The sequence below is a fragment of the Epargyreus clarus genome, unplaced genomic scaffold (assembly GCF_041222505.1).
Source record: "Epargyreus clarus isolate Ecla_fem2 unplaced genomic scaffold, WU_Ecla_fem_2.2 ptg000026l, whole genome shotgun sequence".
NCBI lineage: Eukaryota > Metazoa > Arthropoda > Insecta > Lepidoptera > Hesperiidae > Epargyreus > Epargyreus clarus.
In genome coordinates this window covers 8,359,346-8,377,389 of record NW_027332233.1, presented here as the reverse complement: position 1 = coordinate 8,377,389, position 18,044 = coordinate 8,359,346, and the positions used below count along the sequence as shown (strand labels likewise).

The 18,044-nt window shown below is 33.9% G+C and overlaps 3 protein-coding genes across 5 annotated transcripts; 1 reads left to right on the top strand and 2 right to left on the bottom strand.

The window, feature by feature from the left end:
* Positions 1 to 16: 16 nt before the first annotated feature.
* Positions 17 to 3,330, bottom strand: Dus1 (Dihydrouridine synthase 1). 2 transcript variants are annotated; one of them, XM_073087356.1, is made up of 7 exons: positions 3,091 to 3,330; positions 2,696 to 2,855; positions 2,104 to 2,299; positions 1,498 to 1,746; positions 1,152 to 1,407; positions 783 to 941; positions 17 to 262 (listed from the first exon to the last, which is right to left on the bottom strand). In XM_073087356.1, the coding sequence occupies exons 1-7, from the start codon at positions 3,304 to 3,306 to the stop codon at positions 110 to 112; spliced, it is 1,389 nt and encodes a 462-aa protein (XP_072943457.1). In that variant the 5' UTR covers positions 3,307 to 3,330; the 3' UTR covers positions 17 to 109. The 2 variants fall into 2 exon arrangements, with proteins under 2 accessions (XP_072943457.1, XP_072943458.1); XM_073087357.1 differs by lacking the exon at positions 2,696 to 2,855 and having other exon boundaries at positions 2,104 to 2,210.
* Positions 3,331 to 3,927: 597 nt separating this feature from the next.
* On the top strand, positions 3,928 to 10,563 carry LOC140753587 (sphingomyelin phosphodiesterase 4). 2 transcript variants are annotated; one of them, XM_073088296.1, is made up of 14 exons: positions 3,928 to 4,204; positions 4,292 to 4,376; positions 4,739 to 5,155; positions 5,239 to 5,341; positions 5,795 to 6,011; positions 6,296 to 6,467; positions 6,712 to 6,989; positions 7,363 to 7,543; positions 7,868 to 7,989; positions 8,244 to 8,461; positions 8,689 to 8,819; positions 8,979 to 9,086; positions 9,172 to 9,294; positions 10,202 to 10,563. In XM_073088296.1, exons 3-14 carry the CDS (start codon positions 4,832 to 4,834, stop codon positions 10,523 to 10,525), a joined length of 2,301 nt encoding a protein of 766 aa, XP_072944397.1. In that variant the 5' UTR covers positions 3,928 to 4,204; positions 4,292 to 4,376; positions 4,739 to 4,831; the 3' UTR covers positions 10,526 to 10,563. The 2 variants fall into 2 exon arrangements, with proteins under 2 accessions (XP_072944397.1, XP_072944398.1); XM_073088297.1 differs by having other exon boundaries at positions 3,969 to 3,986.
* A 139-nt stretch (positions 10,564 to 10,702) lies between these two features.
* On the bottom strand, positions 10,703 to 17,856 carry RpIII128 (RNA polymerase III subunit RpIII128). The gene is made up of 12 exons (XM_073088295.1): positions 17,666 to 17,856; positions 17,074 to 17,405; positions 16,719 to 16,831; positions 16,290 to 16,465; positions 15,888 to 16,075; positions 14,896 to 15,280; positions 14,378 to 14,741; positions 13,781 to 14,239; positions 12,900 to 13,694; positions 12,564 to 12,700; positions 12,050 to 12,213; positions 10,703 to 11,283 (listed from the first exon to the last, which is right to left on the bottom strand). The coding sequence occupies exons 1-12, from the start codon at positions 17,738 to 17,740 to the stop codon at positions 11,067 to 11,069; spliced, it is 3,405 nt and encodes a 1,134-aa protein (XP_072944396.1). The 5' UTR covers positions 17,741 to 17,856; the 3' UTR covers positions 10,703 to 11,066.
* Between the last annotated feature and the right edge of the window lie 188 nt (positions 17,857 to 18,044).

Below are 18,044 nucleotides of genomic sequence, written 5' to 3'. Positions count from 1 at the left end.
TAATAAATAACTAAGCTTACAATGTCAAATAATTGTATTTTTGTTTAATATAAATACATTTACTTTTTATACCTAAATTATTCAATCGATATTTACACAGAATGGTATTTTAAGTTTCATTCTTCATATCTTCATTAGCAAACCTTTTTGCCATTTCCCTCCTTGTATGTACTAGTATCCCATGTCCTTTGCAATCCAAGTCCTCTTCGTAACATTTGTTCCTACAACACTTTTTGCAAAGTTGATATAAACATTTACCACCCTAAAAATAAAAAATAAGGTATTTATAATATTGTAAAACATTTAAAAAATAATACCATAGGCAAGTAAGGGCAAGGGGGTATATCAAACAAGGGGATCCGGCCCCCCCTTAGCATAGACAAAAAAAGAAAAAATGTTCCACCATAGACAAAAAAACAAAAAAATCATTGAACAGGCGAGCATATTTGGTAGAGCGGCGCGATTACGATATAAGAGAATAACTTCTGGACAGCTCAAAGTTTACCGTGGGTTTCAGACGCCTAGGGCGTCAACTAGAGCGCCTGATTATAGCTGTATGAAAGTGATTAATTGACACTGTACCAACAAATAGGGACAAATCCCCTTAATATAAGCATTTTTTTGTTAATTGAGAACACTATAATCTTTGGAACAAACTGTAAGCCAAAATCTACATTGATAAAGATAAACTGTACAGTAAAATTTTGCCCGAATACAAGAAGGAGAAGTTAATTAAATTGAAAAAACATGCATGTGGACACTGCCTCCCATCAAATACTTACTAAAGGATTAGGGCATACTTCATTTAAGCATATTGCATTAGGTCTTTCTGACTGTTGGCTTACATCCTTAATAGGCCTCCTTGAAATTCTTTCTAGCTTTTTAATTTTTTTTCTGGACAGCATATTGACATCAGTTTCCTCATGTGTTCTTTTATGTTCCTGAAACACATGATGACATTCGTAAAGTAATCACTAATCATTAAACTTCAATGAAAGCTGATTAAAAGAAAAACATACAAAAACCTATACATATATAATTAGTTGATTTAAAAAATTATGAGCATATACATACATATAGCTATATATTTTCGCGGTAAATGTATTGCGATATATTTTTGAGCTAAATGTATGTAAAAAAGCTGAACCTACCTGTATTTTTATTGCCATTTCCATTTTCTGTACATGTTCTTCTGGGGAAATTCTGATATATGGTTGACATATCCAAGGTGGCAAAATTAAATTAAAACCAACTCGAATAATCCCCTCATCATCTTCATAATGTACAGTTCCTTCATGGTATGGCGTATATTTTTTCTTTATTTCAATGCAAACATCCTTAAAATCATTTAGATTCTGTGCTCTTGCTAGAAGTTGTCGTACGTCATTATTTTCGTCAAAAGTAAATCTAAAATGAAATTTCAGTCATAACTTTTTAAATTATATTTACAATAATTGCTTCAATAAAATTTAAAATTATCAATGTGATGGCCCTTACATTTTGTGAAATATTTTAAACAAATGGCCCCTTATGTATGATGTTGGACATGGATACATTTCCACTAAACTCAAATATTCCTCTGCTATCTCCCATGACAATGGATTGATTCCTTCAAAAAGGGCCGGATTTGTCAGAATTCCTTCTGCACTCATTACTCCATCAACTTTTATGTAATCTATGCACCTGTGCACATCTTCTAAGCATTGAATATTACCATTTGCAAACATGGGAACTGTTACTGCTTCTCTGTAAAAATAAAATAACTGTGTAAATTAAAAGGATGCTGCAACACTCTTAATTGAAAATTACTATCAAAGCTATGATGATGGTGTTGCTTAATATATTTCTTCAGATCTTCCATAGAAAATAATGAATTATCACAAAAATAATTTATTTCTATAATAACAATACTACATAGGCATATAAAAGGCGTATCAATCTTCAATACAATTATCAAGTAATAGTTATTAATCATTAACAATTATTAATAATCAAATAATAATCATTAATTATTAAATATATTTGGGTTATAATTTTTTTAGTGCGTCATACAAATTCTTGTAAAATAACAATATGCAATACACTTTTCTATAAGAAACCAACCTGATTGCCTGTATATGCTTCCAATTGGCAATACCAGTGAGTGGCCCTTTCTGTTCTCTGGTGCGGCCGTGCACCGTTAGCAGCTTACATCCTGCATCTTGCAACATCTGCGCATATTGAACAGACTTTTCAACACTCTCAAATATTCTCACTTTACATGTGATTGGTACTTTAACTGCATTTGACATGGCTGTAACTAAAATAATAGTATACACTGCATTTGTTAATTTTTAAAGTCAGAAGGGAAACCCTGTGTGCGTGTGAGTAACATTGATATGTATTGTTGGTTTTAATATTGATAAAAAAAAAACTTAATATTTTTTATATAACCTATATAGGTTACAACAAGCTAATTTGAAATGTATTACAACAAGTTAATTTATTTCTGGTACTTTACTTTCAACTGGTTATAACAAACAAGATTACTTTTGAATACAACTGCATTATTTTAAGATATTCTAACAACAGTATTTCTAAAGCAACTGTAAGGTAGACTTAAGTAGATTCTTAATATATTTTAATCTTATCATACATCACATTTCAAATTGTCAATGAAATTTCTACATTGTTTCATTATTATTTTTATACCTACCTATGCTTTTCAACAAATTCCACTCATCTTGAAGAAAGGCACCATATCTTCCTCGTTTTGCTATGGACTGTGGGCATCCCAGGTTGATGTCTATAGCGTCACACTCATTTTCAACAAGTTTTGCAGCTGCAGCCATTACATCAGGATTATTGCCACAAAACTAACATAAAAATGAGTTCAAAGCATGAATTTCTGTGTTTAGTCTTCGTTTTCGGCAACTTCATTTAAATTGGTGTACATTTTTTAAATATTACAATGTTACTGCTTTTTCACTAGAAGCATTTGCCTGTAATCTTCAGATTCAAATGTTATTAGGTAGAGCAATACAGGCAAAGTTTCAAGTGAGGGAGCAGCTTAACCAATGAAATATAAACAAACTTATTATTTAACATTACCTGTACTATCAATGGTCTATCTGTGGGGCAAGTGGTAAAAATCTCTTTCCTATATTTGGCATCTTTTGTAAACACATTGCTATGGAACATTGGCGTGTAGCACAGCTCAGCACCATGCCTTCTGCAGAGTATTCTCCAAGCCAGTTCGCTGGCGTCGACCATTGGCGCGACCACATACCGAGGACGTCCAATTTTATCAAACCAATTGGATTCCATAGACGAAATATAAGACACTTGACAATTTAACGTCTTCAGTACATAAACAAAGGTTATTGACAGAATTAAAGTATAAACATGATATTCATAATAAATAATGAATGAATTCACACCTTGTAGATTAAATATCAGTGTTAATTATATGGTATTTATAATAAAGTACTTGGTTAAACTGATAAACGTGTTCAAGTTTCATTGATTTCATTTCAAATTTCAATGATAAAAACGTGACAATGACATTGACAATCTCATATAGCCTGGGTTGTCAGTAATAGACTAATAGTGTTGTCGGTCAATAGTTGAACATGGAGAATCGAAATAATAGACATATCGATATGGTACTATCGATAGTATTGCTGCATATAAATGACGTTATCGATATCTATGATACTATGAAAGTTATCAAAACAAGTTAAATAATCGATAGAATCGAACTTGATGATGCTGTTATATACGGTAAGTGTTATATTTTATCTGTTATACAGATACATATAGTGCCCCTAAATAGTCTGTGTCTAAGGTACACAGAGTGGAAATTATATCATTCAATCACAGATTAAATCTGTCAAAAAATCCATTTATGGCTTCAATCTATACTCTTTGGCTTCAATCTTCAATGAATAGTAATACCGGTGTTGTGTGTGACAATGACAGAATACAAATGTCACAACGGTGATATGGTGTATAATTTGATATCATTTAATTTTAATTTTGTACTTTCAGCCATTTCCGAATATTTACCGCCTTGGCGGCATTTTATGATTTAGGAGCTTTTCATCTTTCTAGAAATAATCCACTCAATCAGAGCTTGTTTTGAGGATTTTTGTATCTGTTACAAATATTTTCGGTTATTTGTGTGTGGTCAATTTCATGTTACATGTACATGTTGCCGCTAATGGTTTGTTTTTATCCATTTTCTCGCTTAATTTTTGGTTGCGAGAAGTGACTTATACAGCTATATAAAAACTACTCTTTGTTCCTATAGTGACCGGCAAATAGTACGTTGGTGGTCAATAAAATATATGTAGTTTAAAATTTCTATCAAAAGTATCAAGAAAACAAGGTTATAGGTAAGTTTAATATGTTTATTCAATGTATTAATCTATGATTCATCATCATCAACCCATTACTGTCCCACTGCTGGGCACGGGTCTCCTCTCATGATGAAAAGCATTAGGCCATAGTCCACCGCGCTGCCCAAGTGCGTATTGGTATACTTCACATACCTTTTTTTTATAAATCTCTCAGGTATGCAGGTTTCCTCACGATGTTTTCCTTCACTGTTTAGCAAGTGATAATTAATTTTTAATACGCACATAACTTAGGAATCTATGATTCAATTCTGTTAAATCTAACCTATGTTTTAAAGTACTAATCAAGTTGTATGTGTAAGATAAAAATAATATTAATAAAAAAAAACATGTGCTTCCAGATAAATAAAATATCATGGCGCAGGATATAATGGCAAGTATCATAAATTAATTAATCAATTGAAACTGTCAAAAATTAAACTTTTATACTGATTATGTACTATTTTCCTTTCCAGAGTCAATTCTACACATGTCTCAACTTACCCTTAACTGAAAAGCTGTTGGGACTCACCAGAATCATTGATCAGTCACCCCCGAATAAGGAGTTGCAAGCAATATTCCCACAGTTAATCAGTAACATATTTGCTTCCCCCTTTAACAATGGCTGGGGTCTGCGATCCTTAATATATGAGAGGAACAGAGGTGAAACTTCTGAACTGATAAACTTTCTGGAACCTCAGGGGCCAATGTTCCGGTTGTGCTATAAATTATTATCAGATCCTCAATTAAAGTACAACCTACCACTAAACATTCTGCCAGTAAGTTTCTTGTTATTCAATTTAAATATAAATGTATTTAGATTCTTTACAGCATCATAGTTTTAATTGCTTTTTATTTGTAGATAGATTTACAGATGACACTAGAAAGAGGAAGATGTCCTCAGTTCTATGCAGACACGTTGAGTATGGACTCTCAGTCAATGAATGTGGGAGCACTTGCATTAAGTATCCTTTTTCTAAATCTGGATTTAATTAAATTGGATAAATTTCAATTAGCAATAATACCACAATTATAAGAATAACAGTAGATAGCCTTAATTTAGGGAATTACTGAAATGAAGATTTTATTGTACTATTTTAAAGAAATGCATAATGTATTTTATATCACGGCGTGCGTAAATGGACGTTTTACGCACGCTTCGCGTGCGCAAAACCCCCATTTCCGACCCCGTAATATAAAATTTTATACAACACGCGGACGAAAAATGTTTTTCTGACTCGTGTGATTGCAGTCCTCGCCTGCGGCTCGGCCTGCAAACTCACACTTGTCAGAAAAAAATTTTTCGTCCTCGTATTGTAATGTACTATTCATCATAGAAATACTTTAAAATAGAAGTAACAAAATAAATAATAATTTTCATCAAGGTAATATGAAATATTCCTTAAACTGCAATACAGATCCATTTGATTATTACATATTCCACTTTGCTTTGGATTTACTGAATAATAATCAAAATAAAAAATCATGGGAGAGTGGAAGCAGTATATATGCTGCTCTAGTATGTGATTACCTTCAACAATTTCTGCCGCTGGATCCAAATGATTCAGTTTTGCCGCTCATCCCCCATTATTCAGGGAAAGTTCCCATAGCTGCTCCACTACAGACTGCTAACTGGTAAGTTAATATTTTTTAAATTCAAAGTTTATCATTTCAACTTCAAGTGTGCAATAAAGAGTATTCTATCTATCTATATAATAGTAACAACAATATCCATAATATATCAGTTAATTTAGCTATCAGAGATATATGGAGATTATTGAAAAAACTACAGTAAATTTCAAACCAAGTCTTCATCAAACATATTGTGTGATGTAAATGTATAGTTCTGTTCATCTCAAAACATTGATATTTTAATATAACTCCTAAGGCAGCAACATGATGTAATAATATCTTTTCAGGCCTTTATGTTCTCCATCACTTTTACTTATACAGGACTTGTCTGGTATAAGTAACCAACATACTACCCCACAAACACAATCTCGAAATGAAGTTTGGCGCACTGAGACAGTGGTTCAAGTTTTTATTGACTTATGGATGAGTGTTGAACAATTTAATGCAACAAATGTTAATGTAAGGGTCAGAACAAAAATTATTAGGAAATTATTTTTTATGCTTCAATCGAAAATTTTGTTTTGAAAATCTACTTATTTCCTTTTTTATATTTAATTCAAGTGTTATCTAATGAATAATTAATATCTAGTAGAAGTAATATGTGAATATTGTTCCATGCAAATGCATTCAGCATTATACATAATATGTTCTTATTACTGGAATGACAAACTAAAATTTATAATTGTTATTCTTAATTATATAGATGCCTGTGATGTCCACAAGCCCTGAAAGAGTGCGATTAGTTCGTATCATGGTGAAGCATATTCACGCGTTTTCAACCAAGTATCAAAATGACCCAGCTGTGCGGTCATCAACACTACGTAAATACGCACGACAAATCATGTGTGCTCGCGGTTATCAGTATGTGAAACATCTGGTTACAATCTGGCCCCTGGATGCTTCCTTCAGAATTGTCATAGAGATATGGCTAAGTCTCATACAACCCTGGAGGTATACAAGTGATACCATTAGTCAAGATAGGTAAGTATAATGGATATTTTGATTTAAAGTCCATTCTGTATAAATTTAACATACTCTTATTTATGTTGACACATTTTTTTATATCATATTTCTTATATAAAATATTGGCTTGAAACATGTTAAAGTGCCAAAATATTTGTCAAAAGATTAAGGACATTTAAATAAATAAATAAATAAAAGTTTGATTGAAAAATTGATTTTTAATTTTTCAATCAAACTAAAATTAAAAATCATAATACCATGATTTTTATTTTTATTTTTTTTTAAACTTGACCTAACCTAACTTAAAACGAAAATAAAAAAAGAAAAAAAAAAAATCAAAATTTTATTGTTACCCACACAATACGTACAGAATATGTATGTATCTTTTCAGGTTCCCAAATGATCAATATCAAGAAGAGGGCAACAATACCCCATTGGATGCTACTTTCATTCAGTTTATAGCTGAGAACTTTCCTTCTTACACTTGCATTTTGCAACTAATTTTACCCAGATTTATGAGGCTTGATTTAGCTGCGTACAAAAATACAGTCATGTTGTTCCGATTAGGAAAAGTTAGTAATATTCTTATTAGCCTTATTTTATGAAGTTTTAACTTAAATGTAGTAGTTAGTATTTATTAATGTAGTGGTGACATTTGTAAAAAAATACGATATTAATAGTCAGTTAAAATTCAGTTTATAATTATAACCTTTCCTATCAAAAAAATCTTAAAATAGATAATTAATAATTCATTACAATAAAGTACTATGGAGGTAACTTATAAAATAATTCAAGAAAATAATATGTATTTCATGGAAATGAAATGAATCTTCTAGTAAAAGTCTTATCATTTACTTAGTAGGCAAAGTAACAAAAAATAATATTTTTGTTTACAGGTATTTTCACAGCCACATTTAATACCTATTTTATGGAATTTAGAACAAGCAATCACCGACAATAATGCCGGCCTACACCGCAGTCTGGAAAACAGTTACAATAATTCCAATTTAGATCAGAGGTATGGGTTTTATGTTTTTGTTTTGTATTCCAATGATTGATCATGAGGTTGAATGAGCGCTAAAAATAAATAGGTATTAGGGTAATAGCAAAATGCTTATGAGGATTATACTAATTACATATCCTTAAACATATTCCATTTACTAATCGCATTGGACCAACTAGCGAACTCGATAATTCGATTTTAACATGGAATAGCTTGCACAATTTACAGCAAAATTAAATCAAGATTTAATTGTTTATATTTTTATACAGTTATACATACAATGGGATCGCCTTGAACAAGTGGGTGGCAATAGCTAAACAGGCTATAGCTGAACTGAATATGTCTACAAGCTTCGAATACACTCCAGTGTGGGGAGAGAACAGGAAATCCTTCGCAATAGAGTTTGTGAAAAGAATTATAGCAGCTAAAATTACTGCTGAGAAAAATGTCGAAGAATTTGAGAAGAACTTGAATGAGCAACATCTAGGTAATAGTGATAAATATTAAGTTGACTTAAAAAGTAGAACTAATAGAAATTTAAATACATTTTTGCATCTTATAATTATAATACTTGACCTATTTTTACAAACAAACATGAAAACAGATTAATTAACTTGTAAAAGTGATAAAATTATATGTTAGTTGTTTCTAAGTGTTATCCATTTTGATGAAAAATTAACTCGTACATACACATAATAAATCTCTACATTTCAGGCATATGGCAAAGTATATGCAATTTCTTTATGATGGAAGAAAATAAGGAAGAAAAGTCTTCAATAGAAGATTTTAAAAAAGGACCCCTATTCCTAAATAATTGTGTACATTATTTCTCGCACATATTTGGGGTATGAATACACATAACATTTTTAATATGAATTATTGTAGATTCCAAAAATAATTTACAAATATGTAGACACAAAAAATCTGTGCTGGTTATAAACATTAACACAAATTGAGCTTATTCAATAAAAACTATTTATAAGTTTATAAACTTCACATTTCAGTTAAATGAAAACGTTCTACATCCACTGGAAACAGAAGTTATGGATGTTACTTTGGAAAACTCTTCATTTGCAAATTCAAGCGACTTCGCGCACTCAATAACTAACAAGGTAACTTCTTACATTACGAATGGCTGTTCGTAAAGATAAATCTTGATAAATGCCTAATGCTAAAGTTAATTGTATGTATTTTTAGCTAAGGAGTAATCCAACAGGCATACACTACATGGGAGATCCTGATTTGATGCCTATAGCAACCTATGAAAATACAATCTTAGTCAGGATGTTGCATCAAATAGCAACAAGATTAAATGAAGTGGTAAGTCTGTGTAAATAATCAGCATGATTTTAATTTAAACACGGCAAATTTTGGCAACTATGAAATCGCAAAATGACCGCGATGCTGTCGTGAAGCGCGTCGTACCCCGCTTTACCTCGTGTCACCAGAAACAATCGCGTCGCGTCGCGTTATTAACGAAGCAGACTCAGATCCACCGAACGCGATACTGAATCGCGGCTAAAAGTTGCCTTTCGTAACCATCATAATAATATAGGTACCTACATCAAACCTTCATACCTGCATGCAGTCCATATATTTTATAAGTGGTCACTGGCACCCGTGGATGTTACAATATTCATGGACCAGAAAACTATTACGCGTGTGTACACCCGCACGCGCGTTCCACTTGCAACTTATTGATATACACGCACAAGGCTTACAAAAAGGCTTCACCGAATTAAATCATGTGTGTGAAGGGGACGCACGAGGGGGACACCTTCAAAAGGAACCCGATGCCGTGGGAGCAACACAGGGTTATGTGGGACTCTTACCGCACTAAAACCCCCCGGTGGCCGTCCTTGGCGCTGTGTAAAGGACTCTGGGAGCTCAAAGGGACGCTACCGGAGACCTCTTAGCGTGTTGCCTCGTTGGGCTCCACTCAGGTGAGCATGACGCTCGCCACACCGTCTGGTGTACACGACGGTACAACACGGAAGGACTGCGGTATGTGCTAACACACATACCGCCGTCCTTCCTGGAGTCGATGGCCGGGCGGAGCGAGCTACCACTCTTGCCGTCCGCAATCCCGGAAACCCTCTTTTAGTCGCCTCTTATGACTGACAGGCAGGGGATACCGTAGCCCTTTTCTTGTCCCGGAACTATGGAGACAATGTGCAACATACCTAATTAATAATTTTTTATACCATGTGTTATTTATTTATTTCAGTATGGAGAAACGTTCGCAAGGTTATGGACTAGTCCCGACTTTGTGGGGTACTTGGCCCGCGAAGTATTGCAGCGACCGATCACGGTACAGCGATACGTTAAGGATATCGGGACACATCAGACCATTGTAAATGAAGATCTCCCACCACGGCTATCTCTGCGCCGTTTGGGTTCCCATGTGTTTATTGTATGGTTTATAATTGGGTACATTATTTTTAAGTTCCTTTCGTGCAGTGGTTTGTTTTATATTTTTTGTCTTGTAATTGTATGGTCTCTTATTATATTGTCAAGAGCATCGTTAAAAAGACTGAGGTTATCAATGTAATGATCATGCTTTTTATTTTAAAAAAAAATATTTGAAAAATAATTTTTCAGTGTTTTCAAATTTTAGTTTTACCGAAGAACTTCCTTTTGTTCCTTAAAAACGTGTGCGGAATTTTCTAGAAAGCATAAATGTTTTCAATAGATTCAAAGATAGAATAGAAAAGTCAAATAAAAACTGTTAATCAATTATTCAATTTATTTACATTTAATTACCAGAAGTGTTATACTTATACAATATGGATGAGATTGGGCAGTCGGTGAGAACTTCTTACTGGCTACTCAGAAACAATTTAATATGTATATATTTTTTAATTAACATATATTCTCAATGTTAAAGGCTCTGCAAGGGAAGTATGCAGTTAAAATACATATAAATATAAGCAAATGCAATGATATTAGGTCAGTTCTTTGATCGCTCAGGTAATTCTTGACCCTGATACAAATGCTACAATAGTTTACATGAAGCGTACACTGCGTGCTTGCGTGGTCTCCAGGTCAGCAGACAGTAAGTCGGTACTTTTGGACCATGAAAATGAGAGCAGTCAGCAGTACTTCTTAAGTGTGAGCTTAGGCACGATGTTCATGGCGGCGAGTTCCTGGAAGAGCAGCTTGCAGGCGTAGGGCATCTCGACGGTGGCGACGGCGGCGGAGGAGCGGCAGGCGCGGCAGCCCGCGCGCGCCGCCAGCCGCCCGCACGCGCCGCAGATGTCCGCCGAGAACGCGTCCGACGCCAGCATCAGACGCTCCATCAGCAACATGCTGACATAATATGCAGTTTGTCATTTATCATTACTTCCCAGAATTTGATCCTTATAAGCAACTATCAGATAGTGGAATAATATAGAGGTGTATTTTTTTCAAAATGTGCTCGTTCTATTCCCGGCTAGGGAAAAGGTATTTTAAAAACTAATAATGCAGTTTTAGTTTTTATCAAAATCGGTCTCGTAATTCCTTTCAACATTTTTCGCTAATCCTTATAGTTTCGGATTTGGCCTGGAGGCCAATTTGAATAAAAAATTCACCCTGTTTACTGTATATATAAATTAAATACGAATCAATGTAAAAATGTATAGGATCTAATATCAAATAATCATCGACATCACAGAGGGATACTCTAATACCTATGTGTAATAATTATCATAGGGATTTACTGAATCTTATTATCCATAGACTTCGAATTTATTTGGTATAATCCTACCTGAAATCGGCCCATACATATATAGCGTAAGAAACGTTCAAATTACACCACCACACAATTCCGTAGTGCAACTGAGAATTAAAATAAAACTCTTATAGACATCTCCACTTAACACACCCGTCAAATCAGAACATAACAGCTTAAAGTAAGATAACAGCTATTTAGAAGATAAATAAATCAAATAGGTGTGGCGTTATCATGCGTCAGCGAACTACTAAGGATAGCCACAATACGCATCATCAATATTATTCAGGGAATTACAATTTTATTTAATTAGGATTTATTTTTTTTAATTTATTGAGCCTTTAACATTTTTAAATGTCTCACCTCGCGCCGTAACCGATAAGACAATCGCGTTCCATCTCCCCTAGCCGCAGCCCGCCGTCCCGCGAGCGGCCCTCGGTGGGCTGGCGCGTGAGCACGGCGCGCGGACCGCGGGCGCGAGCGTGCATCTTGTCCTGCACCATGTGCTTCAACTTCTGGTAGTACACCTGCGGAAATATGTCATTATTTTTATTTTTCTTGATATTTATTATATAGGGTGATTGTTTATAGTGGATGTAGATGGAGAAATAAAGTCTTAATAGAATAGCGAAAAATTACCAAAAAAGTTCATTTACGGTTTTTATAAAAGTAATTGAAATGTATGAACTACTCAAGAGACTGCAATAAACATTACAGTATGAGATCCAGTCAATAATTACTATGTCCAATCAGCTTTTTAATAGATTTACAGATAGTGAATACAAGTATGTATTTATAAAATAATATATATGGTTATGCCGACGTGACCGTAGAATTAAGTTATTAAGCGTTATCTCTAAAAAATCTCGATACTCACCGGTCCTGAATAAATGTAAGCTTCTAAAGGTTCTCCAGTTAATCCTGAGTAAAATATGTCTTTTCCGTGGTAGTTATAGCCATGCTTTTCTAATTCCTTGCAAACATCTCTAACTTTGGAACCCCCAAATGCCGTGCCTGTAATGTTGTATAAAATGTATATGTAGAAGATACGTGTAAGAATTTTGTTTTAGTTTGAGAAAAAAGCCTTGCCTCCGCATACGTATAATTAACGGGATATTTTGATTTTTGAACAAATGTTAGAACACGTCATTTATAGTTTATTTACAAGCCACTTAAAATAAGAGTAATGTAACAAGTAAATTCATTTATTTACCATAATGAAATTTTCCTTCCATTAGTCCCGCTTTCCCTGCTAACAATTCAATTGTTTTCCCAACTGTCATTCGAGATGGAAATCCGTGGGGATTCATAATCATGTCTGGGCAAATACCTCTGTCGTTGAAAGGCATGTCTTCCTGCTGCACAATAAGACCGGTCACACCTTTCTGCCCGTGTCGGGAACTGAACTTGTCACCTATCTCTGGGACTCTCGTTTGTCGCAGCAGTATTTTAATAAGGAATGCTTCTTCGGAGTTCGATGACACCATCACTTTCTCTATATACGATTCTACTGGTCCCTTGTACGTAACCGGAACATCCTTGTATTCCACTTGTTGCGGTTGATTCTGGCCGATTGAATTCAACGTAGCCAGTGGCATTTGTTTATTTATCAAAACTTGTCTATTTTCCACCATTTCCCCCGGCGCAGCGATACCATCGGTGTCTAAGATATCGTGTTGTTTAATCACTTTTCCTGTATTTGCGTCTCTGGAGGGACCTAAAATTCTATCCGAAGTTTGGTTGCTATGCCTTTTCATCGTGGTTTTTGCGCTTTTGTAGACTAGACATCGACCGTAACCTCTGTCTATAGACGCTCTGTTTAGGATTAAAGCATCTTCTATGTCGTAACCACTGTAACTCATTACAGCCACCGTAGCGTTCTGTCCAGCGGGCAACTTGTCGAAATTAGTCAATTCAATCGTTTTTGTCTTGACCATGGGGCATTGTGGATAAACTAAGTTATACATCAATGTATCGATCCGATTTTTCTGATTGTATCCAATAGTTCCTGCAAATTTTATAAGGTATTATTATGTATCAAGGGCATAGCGTAATATGAATGTAAAATGAACTTTCTTAACCATCGCTACTTACCCATAGCCTGTTTGCCCATAGCACATTGATAGGTATTCCTAGGACTTTGATTGTGGTGTGGATAAGGTACGAGGCCGGCGCAAACGCCCAGAATAGTGAATGGCTCTATTTCTAGATGTGTCGTCACGTACGGATCAATCTCCTCTTCTCGAGTCGCGATATGGCTGTCATTTTCCTCATTCACGTCTAAGTACTCGATTAGACCGTCATTGAGAAAATCTTGAAATTTCCTAATGCCTCTGTTTAGCTCATTAATATGCAATTGTTGTATAAGCGGGTATCCTTTCTCCACGATAATGTACGGCCTGCAAAGCCTGCCTCCGTCACTGCAGATGTAAACTGTCCTCTGATTGTGGTTTGGGTAAATTGATACGAAAGCAGAAATAAGTCCCCGTCTTCTAAACATTCTGAATATTTTTATAAGTTTTTTATACTGTCTTGTTACGCCCAAAATATTACCTGGAAAATAAGCAGAAACACGCATACATACAAACCCGAGATTAAAAAATAAATCGCAGATTTCAATTGTTTCAACAGACTATTACATGTTTATTTATACATATCAAAGTCCATTTTTTAATAATTGAGTTATCTTACCATTGAGAAACACCAGGTATACAGCTGGATGATTGATTTCTTCTCCACCTAACAGTCTAACGTCTTCTACGCCAGCATTGCAAGCCAATCTAGATATCGGCTCTTCTGAACATTCTGTTGTTATGTGTGTCATTAATGCCAGATTTTTCACAAGACCGCAGCCCTCGCCTTCAGGGGTGTCGGATGGGCACAGCATGCCCCATTGGGATGGCTGGAGAGAGCGAGGTCCAGATACCTTCCTGGTTTTTTCAAATTGGGAATTTACTCTGGTCATCATTCCCAAAGCAGAAATATAACTTAAACGACTCAAAACTTGTGTTACTCCATGCCTTTCCATTTTAAATCTTTTGATGGTCCAGTTTCCCTACAACAGATGACATGGATAACATTTTTAAGTTCACATAATACAACTTTGATAAGTTTTTAATAGTAAAACATGTATTTTACTCATCTAAGTAATACAAAGATAGATTCGTATATTTGACTAACAATAAATTTAAAGTGCGGTGGCAACTTACAGAAGAAATAGCAGTAAATAATCCATTAGCAATTAAATCTGGTCTCATATGCTTCACGACATCAAACGGCGCGGCTTTGACTTTTGGTATTATCTTGTCTGCTATGGACTTGAGCTCCCAGTTAAATCTTTTAAACAGATCTTCAAACATCAGAGCTAGCAAGGAGCCCGCTAATTCAAGTCTCTTGTTTCCATAATAATCAGGGTCATCTATTGCAGATTTATTTGACTCTGCCTCAATAACTCTCTTTACCATAATCGCTAAGTATATAGCTTTTACATAAAAATTGTAATTTTCTACAGCGACATGAGCCAGGATGGTTGTAGCCAATAAATCGCGAGCTTCATCAACTGGTGTGCGGAATTTCGCATTTGATGTCTGAAACCTAATGTTTATAATCAATTTAATTATTATAATGGAAATGATAGTTGGGAATACATCCAGTATGCGCCAGTTACATCAATGAACTTCTGCAATCAATTTCAACGATAATAGTACTGTAAATACATATGTCAATGCTGTAATGGTAATGGTTGCAGTCAGGGCCGGATTTAGAGGTCTAGAGGCCTTGGGGCAACAAAGGAGTGGAGGCCCCAAATTATTTTCCGAATATAAAATGAATAATTTTTACAGTTGAGTTTTTCAATAAATATTTTATTGTCAAACGCAGGTAGATTCTTCTAGTATTCATGTTTGTACAAAGTACTGTAGATAAAGGTAAAACAGCGAAAAAAATATCGAAGGAAAAGATATATATTTTTTTTACTAGTGTTTACTAGTCGGAATTTAAAAAAAAATCCGACGTCTCTATTGTAGGGGCCCCGGGGCTACCGCTCCGGTTGCCCTCCCTTAAATCCGGCCCTGGTTGCAGTAATCAAAGCAATGTGAATTTCATAAGCCTTATAATAACACACTTAAACTGACTTATAAAAATTACCATCAGCCTAAAGCCATAAAAACCATTTATTATAATATGCTTGTAAATTATATACCTTTTAACTTTCAGCTTGCTACCAATATATGAGAGTGCTTGATTCTGTGTGAAGATCTTCAGGCTATGACATTCCATTATACATGGCGCCATTTTTTTCGCTATTGCATCTTCAGTACCAATAAGTTGCATTATCTCCTGATCACTACAAATACCCATTGCTTTGAAAGCAATAGCTATTGGTATATCCTAAAACAATATACAAATAAAAATGAATATTTCAAAATTTACAAAATTTACAAAATCCAAATATTACATTACCGCTGACTACATATTATGATAGGCTTGTTTAATTGTGCAATAATTATATCATAATGAATAATGATATTATGCTTATAAATTATGCATATAAATCTTGTTTACAAATTTCAAAATGTCAAAAATAAAAGTTTTTTAAACTTACATCTGACAGTGCATTGTGCCTCAGGACATATTTTCCATTTTTCACTATAACATTAGTTCTTGTCTTCTTCTCATGGGTGGAACTCGTGACCTGGCACTGAATGGCACCTTTGAACTCATCAACTATCATCCTGTTTCGTGACAATTGTTCTTGGATTAAAATTACTTTTTCCTGACCTAACAAAGAAAGCACAAAATATAAGTAATATAATAAATGTATCATTTTTTGAAACAAAACCTTCCCGTTTTGACATGACATGACAAAAATAATATAAACTCCATCTTTGTGTGTTCATTCTTTATAATGGATGCTGTGTTGGGTTTACACATCACAAAATACTGATGAGAAGCCAGGGAAAACATGTATTATGCAACAGGACATACAGTAAATGCAATATGTAAAAAAAGCTTTTCATTGATAAAATCGTACCTCGGATTATGAAGTAGCCACCAGGATCATGAGGACACTCATTTAGCTGGGATAGTTCAAAATCTGACTTATTTGTTAGTACACAATTTGATGATCGCAACATTAGCGGCATTCTAATGAAAAGAAGTAAATTATAAATATAATTTTATACATTGACATTTGTAATACAAGAACTTTCATCAGCATACTTAAAAATATATCTGTCTTTAATGTGATGAAATTTCAAAAAGGAGACAAATAAGAAAGTTTACAATATGTTCATACATTGGAAGTAGAATTTGTAATAATGAACCTAATGATATAGGTGTGATAAAGATTCTTAATATTTAATATTGTTATATATCAAAAGCCCTACCTTCCAATAAGCTGTTTATTTTTGATAACTCTTTGGTTGCCTCTTATATATTCTATGTCAACAGTGATTGGAGCTGAATATGTCATATCTCTGAGCCTGCACTCATGAGGGGTAGTTGGCTTTGTGACATTATACCCTTCTTCTAAATCAGGAGTACCAACATAAGCATTCAGATATTTTATATAAAATAAAGGATCCGAGTCACAAAATACTTTTTCATTAGCTTGGACAATTTTCTTAATTTCCACATTTATGAAGTAGTTAAATGAATCAATATGCTGCTTCACAAGACCCTTTATTTGTAAGAAAGATGGCACCAGTTTCCATTTGTCCTGAAATTTATATAAACAGTACATTAATATATTATATATATATATTTTATTATAATATAGTAAATATTAAGCAATACAAATTACATTTACACACATTACAAATATGAATGTGAAATGCCTGATATTACTGTAAGTACAAGATTTTGTTTTCGTTATTTTTTTTATAATAATGTAAAATAACATTGATTAATGTTAATAATACAATTATGGGCATCACATTTATAAGTTTCTTACAGTCCTGTAAATTACAGGAAACTAACCTCTATAGTTTTTATAGGTTCTCGCAACCCTTTGACTGAATCCCAATCGTTTTGTCTTTTATTTATTTCTCCCATATTGGTGAAATATGTTTATTGAGCTTTTCTTTACGTTTAAAGTTTATTTAATTTTTTACTCATATTGTAAAAACACGAATTCTTTCTAGACACCGCTAATAAACAACTGTCAGTTGTCACTGTCAATTAACACATGCACATAAATTTGACAAATATAGTGCTGTCCATCATAGTTGATACACAATATCACTTATACAGTATCGTTAGTAATAGTCGATTAATAAGTTTTAAATTATTTGGACATATATATGATTTGTTTCGGTCTATCTTGTGAGATTTAACTAAGGTGTATCGGCTGTATGAT